Raw genomic sequence first — 23,407 nt, forward strand, 5'->3', positions numbered from 1 at the left:
ATGTAAATTTCTATTCAGTGTATGTTTTCTGCTTTTTTTCCGACCCTGAGAAATGAATAACTTGTATGTGCATTTTGTCAGGAAATTGTATAAATGAAGGATGGTCTCTTAATTTTGCACAGCACTGCATTTAAACTCAATTAAATACAGGTTATCTGCATTTCTTTATTATGATTGGTTTATAAGCTTTATTGTTAATTGACTGCCTTGAAATCCCAGGCTAATTACATACTAAGGCTTATAAATCAGAAAATACAGGGACTTCAGTGCAAACTGGTGAAGCTGTTCTTAGGTTATAGAATAGTGTATTAAAACTTTGGGCCCATCGGTTTATTCGTCTTGTATATCCAGCTAGTGATGACCACAGCATGGGTTTTTATGCCACTACCAGCGTTTAACATCCTAACTTTTGTTGATTTCCTTCTGTTCAGACAATATGACGATTAATGGGAATTCCAAAGGAGCCCCATGTGTTTTTCCGTTCTTTTACAATGGAGCGTATTACAATAACTGTGCATGTTTCGGTCACCCTAACCGATGGTGCAGCACGACTGATAACTACACCAGAGATGGACTATGGGGAGAATGCCTCAACTACGGTAATGTTCGTCAATCAATGGCAATATAATGTATCAGTCTCTGAAATAATACCTTTTTATATACCACTAGTCAAAAAGATATTGCTAAGATGTGCTATTTTTTTTTTTTGGCGGGGGGGGTTGTTCTGGTTACTGTGTGTTGTTTGAATCTCTGTCTGTGTTTCAATGTTTATGTCTGTGTTTATTTTGTCATGTCTGTCTCTCCTGCTCCCTGTATTGGCTAATTGAACCTGTACTGTTTAGACTATGACCCAGGATATGCCCATAATTAAACTCTCTTATCTCAGCACGTGCATCCGCCTCCTCGCTCCCCGTCACAGTGGGAGAAGCTTTTGAAAGAACCTCTACATAATGTAATGCTTTAATGCCAATTTTAAGATGTTCCTAGAACTGTACATGCCAAAACAAATATTTAGGTTCATTTATTTTCCAGGCATAATACAGGCAGAAATACAACCTGATGCAACTTATCAGGTTCTGCTTTTATATGCTTGACTGAAAATTGATCATACAATCAGAATGAGGTGCTCGTCCTGACACAGTCCTCACAAAACATTGAATTCATACATACTGTTTTCAAATTCTTTCCTGTCAGTCTCTTATGGAGCCCTGCTGATAACATCCCTATAAATAAAAATAATACCACAGCCAAGGCATGGGAATGAGATCCTAATGCTAGGCCACAGCTTAGGTGTGGGTATGAAATAACAAGGCCTTGACCACAGCTTAAAAAAGCATGACATCATTCTCATGCCTTACAATGTTGTGGCCATTGCTTACTTATCTCGTTTCTATGCCTTAATAAGTTTTGGCCAAATTAACACATGGGAACAAGCTAATGCATGGCCATGACTTAGTATTTCACACATTGGTTTTCTTTATATGGGATGTCACCAGCAGGGATCTGTATTCTCTCAGACTCTCAAGTACATAAAAAACTGAAGAGTAATTTGACTTACAAGCTCAAAATTCATTGAAATTGTGAAATTGCAAGTGTAAGCCTGTATTTGTTGGCTGTGGTCTATTTCATTGAATGGTGAAAAGCATAATTAAGATTGATTTGTTGGTTTGTTGAGAAGAACAGTAGCAGAGATCTTACATGATCAGATAAATCAGTGGTGCTCAAAATTGTTCGTTTTGTTACATAATTGGTCCTGGTAGGAACAAGAAGATTCCTAGGAGGAGGCAAAAAAACACAGTATACTACAGAAAAAGCATGACGTTTAGAATTGATATATATATTTGGAAGCCTAACACAGTGGAGTAAAGGCTCGAGGAGGTCCCACAAAACACTGATTAACACTTGTCTATTTCCTATTTCTGCAATCAGTGTGCATCATTACTAAATCCAACTTTGGGGTAATGCTTTTTAACTGGAAGTGTGTACATGTAACAAGAATGAATACAGTCTTCTTGCAACATGACACTAATTCAGTCCTCTTCTTCTCAGACGTTTGCTTGACACATGAGACTCTGTCTGATCCGTGGAGGAACATTGGTTTTAACCTCACCTCTTTGCCTGGTGGGCCAATGAATGAGCTTAACATGAAAGAAGGGTGGTACCACCTCACTGGTATTGGTGGAGACAATATTGTCCATTATTGCATGAGTATTATTCTTAAAGATTCCAGCGATTTGCAGAGCTCTGCAGAGGTTGCCCTGTACACATGTGATACAGTCATTGACAGTCCACGGCGTCTAGACTGTGGCAAAGGACTCATTCTTTACTACCTCTTTCCAATGAATGGAACTTACACCACACGTGAGTAGGTCTAAATGATTTATTAATGTTAATGATGGACCATGCAGATATTTAGAAGCATAAAAGCTTGTTCCAAAGACAGAGCATGTCAAGGTATGGGAATACTAGTGGGTAACTTGCACAAATGTGTGTGTGTGTGTGTGTGTGTGTGTATATATATATATATATATATATATATATATATATATATATATATATGTGTGTGTGTGTATATATATATACATACATACCTATATACAAATGTATTGTTTCTTCTATTTTTGCATTTATATCACTGTTGAATGTTTCAGAACATCAGACTATGTTTAATATAAGACAAAGAAAACCCATGTAAACACACAAGCAAGTCCACCACTGAACCGAGTTAAGATTTTTCAATTAGCAAATTGAAACAATTCTGCAATGAGCTGTCAGCCAAAATTCAAATTCAAAGACTCATCACAAGTTTTCACAATGATTTGATTGCAGTTGTTACTGCCAAGAGTGGCACAACCAGTTCTTAGATTTATTGGCAATTACTTTTTCACATGGGTGATATAGCTTTTGAATAATTCTTTCTTCTCAATGAATAGAATGATCATTTAATTTTGATCATGCATTTTGTGTTACTTTACGTTGTCTTTATCTTGTATTAAAGGAATTAGATGATCTGAAACATGTAATTATAACATTTAGTTGTGAACAATATTTCCCCCCACCTTTTTCCATAAAGGATGTACATGAAAGCTCACACTGTTATGATAATATATATAACCATTCAAAGTAATAGTGACCATCTCCTTTTGTGATTGAATCTCTTTTTGTGGCTTACAGTTAAATAAGTATTCAGACACTTTTTTTTTTTTATTAATACAGCAAAAAACAAAAATGCTCCTGTGCTAATAATGGTATATGCAAAGGAGGGAAAGATACACCTGTGCTTCCAAAACAATAAATACATAAAAAGGCTGAAAGGAGTAGCCTCATCAAGCCACATTTTATGCTAATATTCAATTAGGACATGATTGGGCACCTTCCTGTCTCAGAATACCGTCTGATTAAGCAGTGGGTAATATGACTCAGACACAGCCAATATAGCACTGGGCCCTGTAGAGAATAAGATCAAAGAAATGATCTCAAAGGTGAACTGAGAAATATTGGTTTGTTTGTTTTGATCATCTTTTTCTTTCCTCAGCAGATCATTCCTTCTGCAGTGCATCATCCTGTGGGCCAAATGCTCACTGTAACGTTTCTGATGTCTCAGGCAGCTGTGTGTGTGACTCTGGAAATTCTGCACCTGTTGGCTTCCTGACCTCAGGAATGTCTTTTACATGCACAGGTGCTGGTCTGCTTGAACACACACACACACACACACACAAACACACACACACACACACACACACAAATGTAGCCAGATCTTTACAGTTCTTATCATATCTGGTATGAATGAATCAATAACAGTTTGTGAGTTCAGACTGTACCTTTAAAATGTAGTGGTAGTTAAGGAAGACTGATTTAAGGAGGGGAGAGAACTTGAGCTAAAGTTTTAGGGGATTGCTTGTCTCTAGAGGTTGCCATGGTGTGGGGGGTATTGTTCAAAGGGAGCTGCTAAGTGTAGCTATGTGTTCTTGCAAATGAATATAAGTATTTGTGAGGAACAAGGTACAAAAAATCAACACACAGAAGAGTGTGTGTCAGTATGGCTGTGGATTAGAGCTTGGGAACCTGTCCTGAGTGAGTACATGTACTTTGGTGGCTGACTGGAAAAAGAAAGGTTAGGGCTTTGTTGGGGTAAAAATAAATGAGACTCTATCAGAGGAACGAGAGATAAAAAAAAACAGCAAAGAGAGAAGTGTGGGTCAGTGTGGCTGTGGGTTAGAGCCTGAGGACCTGCCTTAAATGAGGACATGTCTTTTGTTGGCTGTTAGTCAAAGTATATTTCTTCGAGAGTAAAAATGAATAGAAGTCTATGAGAGTAATGAGGGATGAAAAAACAACACAAAGAGGAGTGTGGGTCATTAAACTTGCATTAAAGCTTGGGGATCGGACTGGAGTTAGTACATGCATTTTGGTGTCTGTTAAGCAAAGGAAAACAGAGGGTTGGGGTTTGGGCAAAAATGAATGGGAGAAAGGAGGGATGAAAAAAACACAAATAGATGAGTACAGGTCAGAGCAACAAACAACAGTAGATTGACATGCAATTTTTCACTCTATTCATTCTTTTGTGAAAAAAATCTGCAAAATTCCATTGCTACATGGAATCCGTGCATCCGATCATAAAGCTGTATACAATCCGGAATCATACAATTTGACTGGATAATCTGGAGTTGGAACGGAGTTGATATCTTGAAAACTGCGGGATGAGTTACGATGCAAAACTTTGTCAGAAAAATGCGAATAATAAAAGAGAAGAATAATATAAATACAATGACACTGTAGTTGTGCAACCATAATAATGTATATATTAAATTTTAAAAAAATGTGTAAATTGAATTATGCTGTTAATTAACAATCCTCTCTTTCCAGAATTCATTACAGCACTAACAGAAGAATGCAAGGTATGCATGAATCACTGTTTATACTGTCAGAAAAATAGTAGTGTGCAGGTATAGTTTTGTTAATCAAGGTATAAACACTGTAAATGTTCCTTCACATGTAAAGCAATTGTCTTATGATTATTTTGAGTGCTTCAAATACGTTTTTCACAGAAGAAAGGTACATATTTCTATCAAGCCCATTATCCAAAGAAGTTGGGACACTGAGCAGAATGTAAATAAAAATAGGATGCAATAATATGCAAATCATGTAAACCATATTTTAAAGGACGATACTACAAAGACAACATGTTAACTGTTGAAGCTGAGAAATGTTGTAGTTTTTTTTTTAAATATATGCCCATTTTGAATTTGATGCCACCAACACATTCCATAAAAGTTGGAATGGGAGCCTGTATACCACTGTGTTTCATCACCTCTTCTTTTAACAGCACTCTGTAAGCGTTTGAGAACTGAGTTGATGCTGCTGTAGTTTTGAAAGTGAAATGTTTTCCTGTTCTTGTTTGACATAAGATTTCAGTTGGTCAACAGTTCAGGGTCTCCTTTGTTGTGTATTTGATTTCATAATGTGACAATCTGGAATTAAGACAAGCCAGTTTTATCACCCAGACTCTTTTAAAATGGAGGAATGCAGTTGTAATATATGCAGAATGTGGATTTCATTGTCTTGCTGAAATAAGAAAGGATTTCTCTGAAAAAGATGTCATCTGGATGGCAGCATATGTTGTATATACACCCCCCCCCCCCTACACTGTTCCGCTTCATCTCTGTCCATTTAAATGAGCTCAGGCCTAGAGAAGGTAAGATAAGATAAGGCTTTATTGTCATTCACATCACATGTGGTACATTGTGGAACAAAATAGTGTACTCAAGGTCCCAGTCAACTCCCAAGAAAAATAAACAATAAATAGTAAGGTGCAAATAACAGCAGCATGAAACACAGCAGCATGAGTAAGAGGTAGAAGGTGTACATCTTAATACTGGCAATGTATAAAGTGACATGTATAATGTGACATGTGTAGGGGTGATATAGTGGAGGGGTGATATAGTGGGGACACTGGTTCAATACTGACTCCAACAGTCCTCTGTGCAGCCTTCACCACCATCTGCAGAGCTTTCCTTTCTGCCACAGAGCAGCTTCCGTGCCACACGGTGATGCTGGAGCACAGAACGCTCTCTACCACACATCTGTAAAATGATGTGAGGACTGAGCTTCTGAGACCAGCACGCCTCAACCTTCTGAGGAAGTAGAGGCGCTGATGTGGTTTCCTGATCAGGCTGGAAGTGTTATTACTCCAACATGGATCCTCTTTACATGTGGTTTCTTCTTTGCATTTTAGACTTTAAATTAGCATTTGTGAATGCAGTGACAAACTGTTTTCATAGCCAGTGGTTTGCAGAAGTCTTTTTAAACCCATGCAGTGATTTCCAGAATCATGTCTGTTTTTAATGCTGTGCTGCCTGAGAGCCCAAAGATCATAGCCAGCAAAAACTGGTTTTTGGCCTTGTCCCATACATACAGAGATTTCTCCAGATTCTCTGAATATATTCATGATATTATGTACTGTAGATGATGAAAAGCAAAAGTTCTTAGCTATTTTATGTTGAGAAACGGTTTTCTTGAATTGTTGCAATATTTGATCATACTGTCTTTCACAGAGTGGTGAACCCCACCCCATCTTTACTTCTGAAAGACTCCGCCTCTCTGAGATTCTCTTTTATACCCAATCATGTCACTGACCTGTTGCCAATCAACTGTTGTTCCAACTTTTTTGAAATTCATTGTTAGCCTCAAATTCAAAATGGGCAAATATTTTTCAAAATACAATACGACTTCTCAGTTTCAACATTTGATTGTTCAAACTGTTATTCAGTATAGGGTTTAAATGATTTGTATATAATTGCATTTATTTACATTGTGCGCAGTGTCCCAACTTTTTTTGGAAATGAGGTAGTACATTTTCATAACCCAGTGCTTTAAAACAGAACAATAAAATAAAAGGGCTGGAGACAAGACAAGATGTGTGGAGTCAATATAATTTAAAAAAGTAATTGCAATGGAATATGATACAATTCAATTCCATAATAAAAAGGTTCTGAAGACATACCATTGAGGGGAACCACCACAGCAATAGTTTAGTACCTGTTTAGGAAAAGATGATTAGTTTCATAATAACATGCAATCAGATTTCTCTGCATAACATGACTTTCCTTTATAGGTTCATTGTTCAGCAAAATGTGGAAAGGATCTTCTGGAGCAGATTGTGGATGGCCCAGATCAAGTGCTTTCAAAGAATGTAAGGAACATTTGTCTAAGACCTGAATGGTAACTGAATGTATGTCAAGATCTTTGATGGGCAGACTGGTTTTATGTTTGGCTTTGTGGTAATATGTGCCTCTCTTGTGATTGGACAGGTAGTAGCTGAGTATTTGAATGAGGAAATGAATTGCGTGAAGGCTTTTGAGGGTACTACTATAGATAAACAAGAGCTAAGTTTGTATGGAAATTCTGTACTGGAAGCCACTAGGAAACTGGTGTCTGGACTTGTGATAAAGACAGACACCTACTACTCCATCAGCATCAATCTTCAAACAGTAGGTAAGTAGACTCACAAACGTGAGAACTAATAATATAATCAGTAATGAATAATGAATGCAGCTTCCTACACTTTTAAAAATGGTTTTGAAAAAAGGTTTCAATAAGAATTCTATGAAGAGATGCAATAGAAGAACCACATAGTTTCCTAAAGAACTTTTCATTGGATGGTTTATGGAATATTTTTGTAAATGAGATCAAGAACTTTCTTAAAGTTGAAAGAACCTTTGCATATACATGTGTTAAAGCAATTTAACATTTTTCCAAGATCAGTCAATGTTGGTGGTCAGAGCACCACCTTTACTTATACACAAAAATGTAAATTAATGACTTTTCATTCAGGAACAGCTCTGTAAACTTGACATTTTATTCATGAAGGTTTTATTTTGAGGCAGCTGCTTAACTTTTTTTCCCTAGTGGCTACTTTTGTTTTCAAACAGCATAATCCATACATAATTTAGTTAATAATCTAGCTGTGTCTTGTTCAAATGCAGGGATGCTGGCATTTCTGACATGCAAGTGATGTTTACTGTGATTGGCTGTTTTGTTTTTTCTAAATCAAATATTGAAAATGACTGTTAGTTTTTCCCTTTAACTTTCATTATATGTATTTGAAACATGTCTGTTCTCCCAAGAAGTAATAAGTAATCCTATTACAGTTTGAGAGGATGAATTTGTCTTTAGTTCTTTTTTAACCCAACAGTGGGGAACTTTATGCACCAAAAGCTATGTATTTTTGAAAGTATAGGTCTAGTATTTAGCTTGAAACAGCACCTAAATTATGTAATCAGATGTTCTGTCTAAATTTTGGTCTCTATCTGGCAGATGCTGAGGTTTTTGTGGTTGGACCTAAAGCCTCCTTGACAGAAATACCTCAACTCAATGCACGCAATGATTATTTGGATATTGACCTCATTGGGATTGCGAAGAACAACAATGGTATTTATTTTATTCATTATATTTGCCTTTTTTTAGAATTTTTTGATATCATGTAATTTGTTTTTATTCAGATATGATCCAGCTTTTCAAACAAAAGCTTTCAATTATTCAGTATGCTAATTTCCTCCCCATGAGTCAACATTGATACCCAAATTACCCGCTGACAAGCATTCAAAAGCATTCTTCCAGTATGTCTGTTTCAGAGTACACTATGAACTTCCGGTTAATGAGATTATGGTTGGAAGTGTCATTTGACTGATCACAATTCGTTACTTCAGTAATTATGACAGGAGTCATAAAAAACATCTTATTTATGTTGACATGTATGTTTAACATTTTAGGATTCGCTGCTGTGGCTTTTATAAGCTACACCAACTTGTCAAGCATTCTGAATCCCAGCCTCATCAAGCATGGCTTTAGAGGGACCGTCTTCCTGTCCACTGTAGTGTCAGTCATACTAATCAATGTCACCAACACCCAGTTCACCAAACCGGCCCGCATCACCTTCAAACACATTACAGTGAGTTATTTATGTTTGATTGTAATACATGTAGATTTAAGCAAAGAAATGTACTTTAGACAGTCCAGTCCCCTGAAACAAGTACTAGTCCAGCCACCTAGAACAAGTAGTAAAGATAATTATTTACACTAAAGTAGAGCCAATCTACTGCGATGGACTGGCGACCTGTCCAGGGTGTATCCTGCCTTTCGCCCGAAGACTGCTGGGATAGGCTCCAGCACCCCCCCCGCGACCCTGACGGAGAAGCAGCTTAGAGAATGGATGGATGGATGGATGGATGGATGGATAGAGCCAATCTAATGGAACATTACTCAAACACCACTGAAAGAATACCTCAGTGTCAGTCAAATCAATGTAAAATTTTAAAACTAGGCCTTGTTTCAAATGAAGGTATGAATGAAAACAGATTCTTAGCCTGTAGGCTAATAAATACAATCAACCCTCACTGCGACTCTAACAACTGACCTGTAGGCTAATAAATACAACCAACCCTCACTGTGACTCCAACAACTGACCTGTAGGCTAATAAGTACAACTGACACTTACTGCTAGCCTTGCCACTGATCTATAAGATCATAAGTACAATCAAGCTGGCATTAGTGTAACTCATAAAGAAAATTAGTTACGACTGTAATAACACTGCAAAAAGATATTTGGCTTCCTTGCAGTAATGTTAGGAGTAATGGAATGGCTATTTCATTCTGTACACTAAACCAGCAGTCAATTAGCCCTTACAACACAATGAATTCACCTTTCAACAATTCTTTCCACCTCAGCTTATACAATCCCAATTCCAGTGAAGTCCCAACTGGAATTGGGGTTGTAGATGTTAGATGGGATTTGGTTACTACACAGTCCACTGCAGTAATGACAATACATGTTTTCAACAATGTGCAGGCATGAAGGGCTGAACTTGGTCACCTGTGCAGACAGTCATGTAGAAAACTGAATTTCTTCCACTCTTTTAACCCATTCAGGACAAATTCTGATAACATTCTGCATAAAAATTTTGCATTAAGATGATTTATCTGGTTGTGCCCCATATACTAACTTCTATAAATCTCACCATTCTCCTTTGGCTCCTGTGATATGCAAGTTGTTTTCGTCCAGAGAATGGCCAGTTACTGAGAGATTTTGAATCTTACACTCTTCTTAAACTCTTAAAACTTGTGTCTAAAAAATCTCAGGATGGCAACTACTTTGGAGTTTCAACAACCAGCATCCCCAGCGTCAACTCTCATGTCATGTTCAACTGTCATGTTCAGAGTCACTGAAGTCAGTTCTTTTGCCCATTCTAACCATCTCTAGACAGCCCCCAGTTTGTTTGAAGTGAGAGTGATTAAAACATGCTTTTGTCCCTGTGTTCAGCAGTGGTAAATGTGTGCTGTAATGGGACTGTATGAGTTCATAGAAAACTGCCTCTGATAATTAACATTTAGCACCTATGTGGCTCCCAACTCTGATCCTGGACTACCCCTGCCCTGCACAGTAATATTTTATGTTTCAATTTCTAAAACAAACAAATAAATGAACAAGAACAGAACAAAAAACAGATACTAAAGCATCAACATACCTCACGTATACCTGTAAATATTATGTTTAATGGAAGATATGCCAACTGTTTTTTAATAATCTCGTCCAATGTTTCGCTTCTGCTAGGAGGTTGACCATGAAGGAAGTACAGCCTGTGTGACTTGGAAAGGCAGTGAGTGGATGACTGAAAGTCATAATACTGTTTCCAACAGCAGTCACACTGTGGTGTCCATCAATTACCCTGGAACTTTTGCTCTCATCATGCAATTCTACTGTTCACCGAGGGTAAGAGTCTGGAAGAGTTGTAGCCACACAGGACCAGCTGTTATCTCATCTAAGGACAACTATAAGAAACATTGGACTAAATGTGGGTGGGACGTTTTGATGCTGACTTATTAGGATGAGAACAAATTGAGGGTGAAATTCCTAAACCAATCCAGTGACTCAAAATAGGGGGTTAAGTGAGTAATCAACACCGTCCGACCGATAACAAGCATATATTAGATCATGGATATAATATATGGCTGAAAAGCCCTTCCTAAAAACTCCAAATCGGCATGTAGATGCACTTGCAGAGAAGACGATGCATGCAGTAAGAACTACTTCTTGCTTAAGCAAAAGGGTTAATGATGGCACTTTGCTAGCTAGTTTGCTTTCCTTGTGTCATAAATACTGTGGACATTAAAAGACCACAAACTCTTATAAAGGTACGAAACAGCCACTGGGGCAGTATCTCTCTTGTCATCGGGGTGGTACTCCTAAGGGTACATCTCAGTACCTTTAGTCATCGAACATAATCTGTACCACAATCCACCAAAATTATCTCACACATCTCATCTAATCTCCAGGCTTTTAATTGTATTGTTCTGTTTTAAAACATTTAGTTATGAAAAGGTAAAAATATGTACTTTCCATGTGGAAAAACTCACTTAAGGTTCACACTTGGACCTCAAAACCACTGTTGTACTTTTGAGGGAACATGTATGCTGTTTGTACCTTGATCAACGTAAAATATATCTGCACAGTATTCTTATTTTTAACAGTGCAGACTAGGGGAATTTAATTATAGGTTTTAGAGGGGGTGTACCTGTTTAACATTATGCCTGGCCCAAAATACAGGATAACCCGTGCAATTTTGAGGCCATTGTGTGCCCTAATGTCAAGCTTGTTGTAAATCAATCACAGCTTAGCATGTGGTGGGAAGAGGGTATAATCTAGTGTTTACCTGATCTACTCATAGTCCAGTCATGGCCCCTACAATTTTAAATTACAAATATTAAACATGTTTATTATATGCAGCTCTCAAATATTCGTGACTTTTATGTTGCTCAATGAACACACAACTGGCACAGTGAACTAAACCTTACTGCAAACTCTAAGACATTGAAACATGTAAATTAAAAGACTACAAGACTGTTGACTGTTGGCTGTTAAATCCCACGCTAAAAGTCCAGCCAGTGAGCTATAGGCTAATTAGTGGAACTCCCTCACCTGTCAAACTGTATTGGAAACTACAGTTATAACAGATATAAGGTGCTCTATGATGGACTGGTGACATGTCCAGGGTGTTCACTGCCTTCTGCCCAATGACTGAAGGTATGGGTGTTGAGATGAATTAAGCTAGTGTTTCTCACACCATGTCCTTGGAGGCCCACTGCCCTGCAATTTTAGTGTATTATCTGCTCCCAACACACCTGATCCGACTAATAAGCTCATTAAAAATCCATTATTGAGTTAACAGGGGTGCGCTAAAGCAGAGAAAGGTAAAAGGCAGTGGGCCTCCAGGACCTGGGTTGGGAAATACTGACTTAAGACATTTATTTTATCTAGTAATTGCAAAAAATTACACATGTTAGTATTAACCATGCCACCTTTAGAGTTCACCATTGTCCTATTTATGTATCGGAGATTGAAATTACTGCTTTAAAATATGGTCTTCTGTCCATATTGTGTAGCCCTAACTGGAGGAATTGCTAGTTCTGATATTTTGTATTATATTGGAGTTTACACCTAACCACAGACTGCGTAAAAATTCACCTAACAAAGATGCCCTTTTCCAACCCATTAGGTCATCAGTCAAGATCTAAACCTACTCAACATGGTGTCCGTGGCAGTCGGGCTGGGGTTTCTGAGCTTGACCCTGTTAACTTTTGCTCTTTTTCGACAATCAAAAATGAACAGGATGGCTCAGGTCAACCTGTCCATAAGCCTGCTGTTGGCTCACCTCCTGTTCCTGCTTACAGAACAATTCCTGGATGACATATATGCTACTCAGGTGAGCGTTATTATCAACATGCAGCCTCGCCAGGTTGGAATTATTTCCATACAGTCATTAGTTGCACAGTGAGGATTATTTTGAGCTGACAGTGCCAAAATAGCATGCTATAGAGGCAAGAGAAGCAGATCTGTTGGCACGACTGAACATGTTTACATTGTTCCATTTATTTCCTTTATGGCATTTGGCTGATGCTCTTATCCAGAGTGACTTACAATTTGATCATTTTACATAGGTAGGCCAAGGCAGTGTTAGGAGTCTTTGGCTAATCAGTGCTTCATTACATTAAATGAGATGTGCTGATGATGGTTTTAGGCCACACTTTACCTGAACTCGGCAACATTGACATAACAATGTCTTAAACATGTCATATTAGATGTCATATGCTGTCATAGGTCATCATGACAAATTATGTCCTGTATTACAACAGCATCATGTTACCGTCTCCGTTATTTGTAATTAAAGGTTTCAATGCACACATGGCACAACATGGTCATATCAGAGTTGAGTCCCTGCTCAAGGTTCACATGTTTGGCTACTGCAGCTTGGCTGTTGTCATGATTATTGATTCTGTATTTCTCTTTCATCGTCCAGTTGGCGTGTAAGGTGGTTGCAGGTGTTCTACACTTCTTGTTCCTCTCTGCTTTTGTGTGGATGTTCATTGACGCTGCTCTGCTGTTTATCTTTGTGAGGAATCTATCAAAGATCAGAACGAATCAGAGGGAGGTGCTTGGCTGGAAATGTTTCACTATGATTGGATATCTTATTCCCCTGATAATAGTGGGCATTTCTGCTGGAATAGTGCCTGATGGATACGGCAGTAAACAGTAAGTGCAGAGAAGGGGGCAGTAGGCTCTAGGGTTGGACAGTATAATGGTAATATGGTTCTCATGCTATTTGAGAATTCTGACAGAATTTCCACCCTGAGGTGCTGTCAAACATGGGTGTGAGGGTTTAGCTGGTTGAGCATACTCTAACTAGCCCAAGTGGCCAAAAGACCAAAACCTATTTGGTGGCAAAGGGTATTATTCTCCATATTCTCCAACACATACATCGCTGAGTACAATATGGAATGATATCATAAGGTTTTTGTTTTTTTTATTCGCTTTCATTTATGAATTGATTGAACTGTTTTTTCCACTACTCAGATGTTGGCTGAAGATGGACAAGGACTTTTTCTGGAGTTTTTTGGGACCTGTGTGTTGCATTCTCGGTGTAAGTGTTATGATTTCTTATGTTTAAATGATCCAGAAATTGCTTTTTCCCCCCAACAGTTTTATTTGGTTATAATTGTCAGATATTTCTGTATGTTGCTAATTATTTAAATGTGTACTTTACATGACTCTACAGTACATAAAAGAAGTCACATGTATTACATACATGAAGTGTCTAAACATTCCATGTGTGACAACCACATGTGATTATTCTTTCTATAAGGATTTCCAACAAGGGTGATGTTGAGGTGGTCAGTTCATCGTTTTAAAACACCAGCAGCTTCTTTGTTTGATTTGCATATGTACTTCTTCTTTAGCTGTTGTTTATTATCTTTTCTCAGTGATGGCAGCTACACATCATTTCAGATCCGTAGCACTTGTTAATTTATCTTCTCGTTGTGGATGGACGGACAAAAAGACCTGTGGCTGTTTTCAGATCTGAAGCAGCTTGATCTTCTCCTCTCTCTGAAAGATGAAAGTTCTCAGTGCTGTCCATGTGATGGGGACAGTTTTGATGGTCACTTGCATGTTAGGAGTCCCCTTTTCTCTGTATCCAAAGGAAAATGTATCGCTCATTTGTTGCTCTTTAATTGCTAAGGAGAAATTTGGAGTAGGTCTCTTTTTTGAGAGCTGTTTATCTGATGGGGACAGTTTTGGTGTCTAGCAGCTTTTCCAGGTGGTTGTTAGGAGTAGATTTGAATCATTGTATGAATGGCAGTTTTGTAAACTCCTGTTTTTTGTTTTTTTTTTCGTATTCATTTGACATGTCCCCTCCTCATGCAAGTTATCTAATTATCTGATATCTCCTGATTACATATATTGATTTTTCAGTAGGTGTTTCAGGGCATATATATATATATATATATATATATATATATATATATATATATATATATATATATATGCCCTGAAACACCTACTGAAAAATCTATAAATTGCTATTAATGAATGAAATGAAGGTTCATTTGGGCTCATGTGATCATGTCATCAAATTAATTTATCATGTTATAATATACATGATTTTTGATTACACGGCAGATTTTACAGCTACATTTTGAAGGATTCTTTTTTTTTTACCATGCAGCTAAACCTGATCCTGTTTGTCACCATCTTCATCAACGTCGCCTTCGCTTTGAGAAACCTGAACAGTGAGATCTTGCAGAGAAAAAATACACTTGCTGAGAAGAAAGTGATTCAAAGTGTGATGCTGAAAACCACGGCCCAGTTCTTCATCCTCGGTTGCCCCTGGATACTGGGTCTCTTCACCTGCAACAACAAAGTGCTGGAGATTATCTTCTTGTTCCTCAACTCCCAGCAGGGCACCTTGATGTTCCTCACCCACTGTGTCCTCAATAAAGAGGTCAGCCATCGTTTTCTCTTTTGAACTTACCTCTCTGATGTACTTATGTCTGAGATGGTTCTTCAAGAGTTCTTTAGTAAAGAAAATGATTCTGTATAGAGCCATGTGCACTCAAAGAAATCTTTGTATGATTCAAGGGTTCTTTGCATCGTGAAATGGTTCTTTAGATTGATAGAGAATGTAAATAGTTCTAAACAGAACCTTTTTGAAAAGTGTTCTATATAGCAACAACATAGGTCCTGCAATTGTTATCATGTCAAGCTTGTAAACCTGAAAGAACCCTTTTTGATGTTACATTCTCCATCAAACTGAAGACCAGTTTTATGGTGTAAAGAACACTTTAATCATTCAAAGAGTTCTCAGAGTGTTCATGGTTCTATTTAGAATCATTCCCTTTACTAAAGAACCTTTGAAAAAAAACAGATTAAAGGTTTTGGTTCTCAAAAGGATGGAGATCTTTATTTGTAAATGACATAAGTGTGAAGAATCTTTTCAAGGTTTGATAAACCTCTAGATAATGTAAGGTTTCTTGAAAGAACCCTAAACTTGCTTTGGAAATGGTACATTATATGTGGAATATTTAAACATTTAAATTGTTCTTTACACTCATATCTTCTTCTGGGTTCTTTAAGGAACACACCTTTTCTCTATTATAGTATTGCTTAAATAACTTTTGTGGCTCCACTTTTTTAAAAAGGTGTACTCAAACTTTAGAGCAAGGGTCGGAATGAAATATTTGCCATGTTAGGTTTGGATGTTTTGAACCAAAATGCTACACCGATTCAGTTTGGAACGCACATAAATCACTTTGATGAGAATTCTGAAACAGTTTGTGGTTAATCAAATATCATAAACTGATTTCTGTGTGTTTAAAACCATTTAAGGTCTGTCTAGAGTTATCACTGCCAGTTTATTCTGTGTATCACTATGACCTTATTATCATTAATTACATAGTAATTATTCATTAATTACATAATCGGCTACAAAAATCAACAGCCTTGAATCTGTACTTCAGATTTAAAACTGAATTCAGTTCCATTCTTTACATTAAAATGTTTTCCATCTCTTCCACTTTCAGGTCAGAGAGCAATGTAGAATGAGGTTCTGCCTGTGCAAAAAGCCGACAACCAGTTAAAGGAACAATGAGCTCAACATCCACATACGAAGTAAAGTTACTGTTTGTAGGATAATGTCTGTAAACAGTACACCATAACAGCTTAAAATTACACTCGAACTTACTGTGATTTCATTTTCACTGGAGCATGGACAGTCTTCTCGATAAAAAAGACAAACATTTATGCAGACTACTTTCTTGTGCATGTGTGTGGTATAACATGAATTACAATTCATTTTTTAAACTTATACAAAAAATATTTTGTTTTTTTGTAGAATTTCTTTATCACTAGACTAAATCACTAGACGGGGGCACCCGTGGGCTGGAGGTTCGGGAACTGGCCCTGTGACCGGAAGGTCGCTGGTTCGAACCCCTGTGCCAACAGCACATGACTGAGGTGTCCTTGAGCAAGACACCTAACCCCCAATTGCTCCCTGGGAGCTGCGGATAGGGCTGCCCACTGCTCCGGGCAAGTGTGCTCACTGCCCCCTAGTGTGTATGTGGTGTTTCACTGCCCAGATGGGTTAAATGCGGAGGGGAAATTTCCCCATTGTGTGACTAATAAGGGTCTCTTAATCATCTTAATCTTAATATCAATGTGCTTGTTCTCTTAACAAAAACACATTAAATTCTTTCCACAACAGGTCAATGGGAAATCCAGATTATTTCAGTCATTGAGATGTAAACATTCAGAGTAGATGTCTACAACACATATATAGACATTTTATTTACTCTCCAACACCAGCAGTGAACCTACATGTTTCTTATGAGCATTTATATGTAATATTGATGCAGGTAAAATAGCGGTAAACTGAATAAACTTATCATAAATGATCATGTCATGAACATGTTCGTTTATAACAGGTAGCAGAAGCAAAATGCTAAGAAGGCAAAGCTCATGATGACATGACTTTGCATTAAACATAAAGGACATAAACCAATATTGAATATTGGCCATATTGAGGAGGTGTGACACCACTCCTATGGGAGAAACTGGATCAGAGCAGTGGTTTCACTTTCAGTTGTTTCAACAGTTTGAATGCTTCTATATGAACTACCAGTAGAAATAAAGAGCAAGTAAGGCAAACTGACTAGTGCTACCACTACACCACCGCAAAGGAGGTGGAATAAGCTCAACAGGAGCATCCTTTAAACAATGAGCCTGAAAACGGGTGTGCAAACTATCACATGAGGGAGAACAAAGGACTGCCAAGGAAACAGGCCAGCATAAAACAAAAAACAAATGCCAACTGAAGGCTCCTTAACCAAAAGATTTCTTTAATCTCACACTTAGCAACACTCAAAAGAGACAAGAAAAAAACCCTCTTCTTACAACTTCATACAATTACTGAGTGGGACTGAAACTAAATATGCCATCCCACAAGTGTACTAGATCGCCTTGGAATAGGAGCAGCCCTGCACTGCCCTCTGGTTGCCAGCGCAGGTCGATCTCCAGTACTGGCCATTACATTTCTACCCATTTATGTACCTATTCCAGCATCTCAATGTGGTGTCAAGTCATGACTTCAAGATCTTCTTTTCATATTGAATTTCTTTTGAACAATTCAATGGTGCGCTTGCTTGGTCATTGTTTTGCTGCATAACCCAATTGTGCTTGAGCCTCAGATCACAGATTGATGACTGAAAATGTTCATGCAGGATTTTCAAGTAGAGAGCAGAATTCATGTTTCCATCAGTTATGATAAGTCATCCAGGCCCTGATCAGTAAAGCATCCTCACACCATCATACTACCACCACCATGTTTGACTGTTAATCATGCTAGTGACAGAGAATTGTTCTGTTAACATTTCTGATTAGGTAGATTGCACCATCTTCACCATCTTCCATGAGAATTGTTCTCCTGCAGTGACAAGGCAATAGACAAAGAATTGTTATGGTGCTTCAAGTGCCCCCGAAACAAGTTAGTATAAAACATTTAGTATATTTAAGCAGAGACGTATAATCCAAAATGTCAAGCAATAAACATATGGAGCAAATATTATTTACACTGAGAGGACTACACATCCGAAACAATGACACAAGATTTGAAGAAAATTAGAAAGAAAAAAAATTGTTTTTTTTTTTTTATTAAATTAATACAATTATTTTTTCAAATAAAATGTTTATTACTAAATGGAGGTGCCTTCACATTCCAAGCACACAGTGTACTGACAGTTGTGATCATGCAAACTAAGTGGGTGGATGCTTCTGTAGCACCATGACTTTCCATTGGCTGTGTGGACTTTATGTTAAACTTGAGGTGCATTCAACAGACATTACACTTCATGCACACATTTCATAGTGGAGTAAAACAGTATTTTCTCTATAAAATAGATACCTAGGTTTTCGAGATCTGTGCCAGAAGACCACTTTATGCACACTTTCACTTCTAGAATAGGACTTTTCACTTTGTAATTATTTAAATTGGCCTTTATTTGCTTAGCTGTGTGAAAAGAGGTCTGCAAACTCTCAGCTGTGTTGGTGATACTAAATATTATTTGTGGTAAAGTGGGTGAATTTACTTATACAAACGCAAGTACATTGCTAACAAGACAAAGAATGACTTACGTTTAAATAGTTTGCATCAGGAGTGGGCTTATACAAGTACCACTGGCTTATACAAGTGCCACACCCAACTGACAAAACAGCTAATCACATTTACAATTATTCCTTCAACCTGTCAAACAAATCTATTTTTTCATTTTTATGTGGCTAAATATTTACATCTGGTGGGTAGATATGTTTCACCAACCTGACGTGGTGGCTGGTCACCCAATGGAAACAATGTAAAATCAGCACAGGCTGAAATTTTTGCTGTTAAATTTGGAGCCATTCAAACAAAACCTGATGCTGCATGACAGAAAACAGTAGAAACACAGAGAAGATACAGCTGCAATTTAGATATGTAGATGCTTAGATGATAACATTTCAATTTAGACCTATTGTTAGGTAAGTCGGCCTTTGTGGATTCATTTAAGACATGTGACTACAGCATGTCAGAAATAAGAAATGAACGGAATTGTAAAACCAATCCACCGAGAATACATTTTGATTGCTTTTCTTTTCGTTGAGCAAGAGTGACACTGCTGCCACAATGAAAGTCTCACATAATTCTATTGGTAAATGTCAGTTTATTTGATTTAATTGAATATTACAATGTTTATTAAAACACTCTGAGTACATAAAATGCTACTACTCATACTACTACTCATACTACTACTACTACTACTACATTATTAGTCATTACTGGCACAAGTTGCAGAAGAATCCCCCCTGCCGAAGTGGTGTGAAAAGACAATTTGTTGTTTAAGATAAATGCTAAACTTGTTGGCGAGTTAAATAAAAGTATTTTATTCAAGAATGCTAATTACAAACATGATTTCAGAGCTGGCTTTGCACTGTGGTTGATCAAAAGTCATTACAATATTTAAGCCAGTGCTGAATCTGAGAGGACGTCCAACTCAAGTCCCAACGTTTTTTTCTACTATCATTGTATTGTAGCTTTGAATTAGGTACGATGATGACTGCACAGCTGTCAGCGATTGGTTTAATGTCTACACACTGTGGAATGTAGGAGGTGGCTGTAAATGTATAAGAAGTAACAGATCCTCAACACTCTTGGAACCACCATAGGAAGGGATCAACTGACTGAAATACAAAGGAATCAACCATAGACTGTTGTTTTCTAAGACCATGTTCATTAAGATTTCCGGTTGACAAGACGTGCACAGGCACGCAATAGCACTGATGAATTTGCATATTCATGTGTGTCCTACTAGTTTTATTTACATTTGACATATACAGTTATCATAAACAGTAGTACAGTCTTATGTGGAACAAAGGAACATTGTTTATGTGCCTCTGTTCCTTTGTTCCACGAAAAGCTGTTCTACTGCCTGTAGGCAATTCTCACCTTCAAAAGGCAAATGAATGACGTTTCCAGATATTATACAGCCACATATATGAAAACACATTCAAAGTCATTTCTCAGAAAACGCTCATCTGTTCTCTGTGGATGAGAAATCAACAGAAGAAATGAGCAACATGGATGTAAACATCAACTACCTTTTCAAAAGTGAGTAATGCTGTCTCTTGTTTACGGCAAGGGAGGGTTTATTTGGGGGACTTCAAGACTTTGTGTAAGACTTTAAGACAGACTGTGTAAAGGTCCTTTGTAAAATGATGCTTGTTTATGGGAAGGGCATGATGCATTGCAACAGGTTATTTTATGGTAAGGCAATTTTGAGTGGTTCCTATGATTAAAGTCTTAACTGAGTATCAGTAACAGATCAGTGAAGCAGGTAAAGAAATGTGTGAATATTTGCATATTTGGTTTTATATATATAAAATATATACATATATACATATATACACATATATACATATATATATATATATATATATATATATATATATATATATATATATAAAATCATTCTACTAAATTAATTGACATCAAGAGTTAAAAAGAAAATGGCATTTTGAATATCTTGTACTTTAGACTACAATCCTTTTGCGTTAAGTGACATTATGCCTTAATTATGTTTATTTTATTGAGATAAATGACACAACATTCCACTTTGTCACTACCAAAGTAATTACACTATTACTGAAACTCAACCAAATGTTTTGATAGTAGTGAAATTTCTACCTAATTTTGATCTGCACTCAAAAATGCTAGCCAGTACAAAAACCCACAGCTTTGTATCACCAATACAACACAAAAAACACAGCAAAAGATTTGTTTGTATGACCGTTTTTAATGTTCCAAGCTGAGTTTCCAACTTTAGGGCAAATTTTCTTCAAAACAACAGAATTTAACTGTAGATGTAGACATGAGGGACAGGGGTGCAGAGGATGTTCAGCTGTGGCTAAAATAAGGCTGACTTTGAACTAAAACTCTGTGTTTGTGACAGGAGTGTGTTTTATTATTTTTATTATTATTATTATTATTATTATTATTTAAAAACAAACTCAGTGATGTTTAGTGTAAACTTTGTGATTTGTTCAGGGAATAAACAGGCTGTGATAACATGTGCATGGTAAGCCTGCTTAAGAGATTCAAATTATAGTTTTATGAATTACACAAAGTAAAAAAGAATTAAATAAAATAAGAGTGTTTTCCTGGAGTCTTAGAGAAGGTGGGAACCTAAAAGATCCATATTTAGCAGGAAATGTCGCATTATTGATCCCAAGTGAGCTTGTCTCAGGAATAAATTGAAGTCAGCGAGCTGAAAAGTGCCATGAAATATGTAGGAATGTGCATTCATGATATTAAGGGGTCATTAATGAATAGAATATTGATATCTTTGAACATGCATAGAATTGTATTTGTTTGATTGATAAAGCTTCTCCTCATATGTCCAGTCATTGATGTATCTGGAACTTCCAGAAGGCTAAGAATGACATTTTTTTCCTCACAAAAGTGGTCCCACCCAGTCCAAAGCATCACTGTAAAAACTTTCTGTAAATTTTACAGTAAATTACTGGCAGCACAGACGCCAATACAGTACTGTAAATTAACAGTAGATACTATAAATTTAATTTACAGCTTGATACTGTATGATTGCATTACAGTAAAATTACTGTTTATTTTCCTACTGTACATTTTACAGTAAATTACTGGCAGCACAGACGCCAGTATAATACTGGTAATTTACAGTTTCTAATTTAAATTTACATTGTGCTACTTTATTACCTTACATTACAGTATAATTAGTTTATTGGCTTGCCTTTTACAGCACTTAACTGTCTGGGCATTATTGTAATTTTACATAATCTAGTAACTTTAAGAGGCTCTTAATGTACACATATTTCAAGGCAAATAACTGGCACCAAGATATGACATGACTCAAAAACTCTAACTTCACAGTTCTGCTTTATTATTCTGCGTCCTTACTGTTCATGAAGTTTTTGCCCTGCTAAATATATGCCACACTATATATTTATATCATCTAATTAAGAAAACTGACCCCGTGCTGTTTAGAAAATCATACATAGAAAGAAAATAACAGCAGACCCAACACAGTGCCTTGTGGTACACCACAAAGAGTACTATACTTATCTGAGGCATGTAGCAATAATAACAAATCTTTGTCTTCCAGTTAAATGTGTGGAAAAAACACAATCCCAGAAGCATCTCAAGAGTCAAAGTGTTTAAGACATGTTGTATCATCTAGAGTGTCAAATGCAGCAGTTGCAAAAGTACCATCATTTATTCTCAGATCATTTACAATGCTGATTTAGTGCCTTAATTTGGTGTGAATCCAGGCTGTATTTTTTCATGGATAGTGTTTTTATTTTAAGAAGTCATTGGCCTGTGATAAAACAACTCAAAACGGCCAGGTCATTTAACTCAAAAATGGAAGGTTAGAGAAAAATCAAGTTTAGGATTCTTTAGGAAAGGTCTCAAGTGTCTGTTTTCAAAAAAAGGTAATAAAAGGGCTTATTTTAAAAATCCTATTGCAATATAATCTGCCATTTGCCATTAAGTATAAATACAATTAGAAGCCATGACTAAGGATTTCAGAATAGTAAAATATGATCAAATATTGCTGATTACTATATTAACCAGAATACAAAATACTTACACTTTAATGGCAAAACCTCATTGATATGAATACACATTGGCAGTCTTAGGCTTTAGAATTGAAAGGATGAATATGTGCTGAACTGTGTTTTGCCACTGATTGAAACACGTTGAATATGTATGATGATAAATAGATAAATAGATGATAAATTCACATGTGTCTCTCCACCAGGGGTCATTGTGCTCATACTAACTACAGAACTACCTACAATTGTGTCACAAAGTGCCACACAATGCGATGTCCTTCACAGAGGGATTAGACCTGCACTTTACTGTAAGTAAAGCCAAAAGGCACCTTCACTCAACCTTTATCACTTTATTTCTAGCATCACTTCAGTTATATATATATTTTACATTGAACAACACATTAC

General features: G+C 36.9%; 1 protein-coding gene across 1 annotated transcript; it reads left to right on the plus strand.

Moving 5' to 3' along the window:
• The first annotated feature begins 569 nt into the window (after positions 1-569).
• LOC119264670 (adhesion G protein-coupled receptor E1-like) lies at positions 570-16,490 on the plus strand. The gene is made up of 11 exons (XM_037543294.1): positions 570-599; positions 7,115-7,192; positions 7,311-7,494; positions 8,317-8,430; positions 8,772-8,950; positions 10,138-10,191; positions 12,552-12,758; positions 13,353-13,585; positions 13,907-13,973; positions 15,057-15,332; positions 16,411-16,490. Exons 1-11 carry the CDS (start codon positions 570-572, stop codon positions 16,465-16,467), a joined length of 1,479 nt encoding a protein of 492 aa, XP_037399191.1. The 3' UTR covers positions 16,468-16,490.
• Positions 16,491-23,407: the final 6,917 nt, after the last annotated feature.

Source organism: Pygocentrus nattereri, chromosome 12 (assembly GCF_015220715.1).
Source record: "Pygocentrus nattereri isolate fPygNat1 chromosome 12, fPygNat1.pri, whole genome shotgun sequence".
Lineage (NCBI taxonomy): Eukaryota > Metazoa > Chordata > Actinopteri > Characiformes > Serrasalmidae > Pygocentrus > Pygocentrus nattereri.

Bases quoted from the DNA above. Each gene is read 5' to 3' on its own strand.
- LOC119264670 (XM_037543294.1), top strand. From the start codon at position 570: ATGGACTATGGGGAGAATGCCTCAACTACG. The intron at 10,192-12,551 runs GTCATGTTCAAC...CCAACCCATTAG, and splicing joins TCCCCAGCGTCAACTCTCAT to GTCATCAGTCAAGATCTAAA. The intron at 15,333-16,410 runs GTCAGCCATCGT...TTCCACTTTCAG, and splicing joins ACTGTGTCCTCAATAAAGAG to GTCAGAGAGCAATGTAGAAT.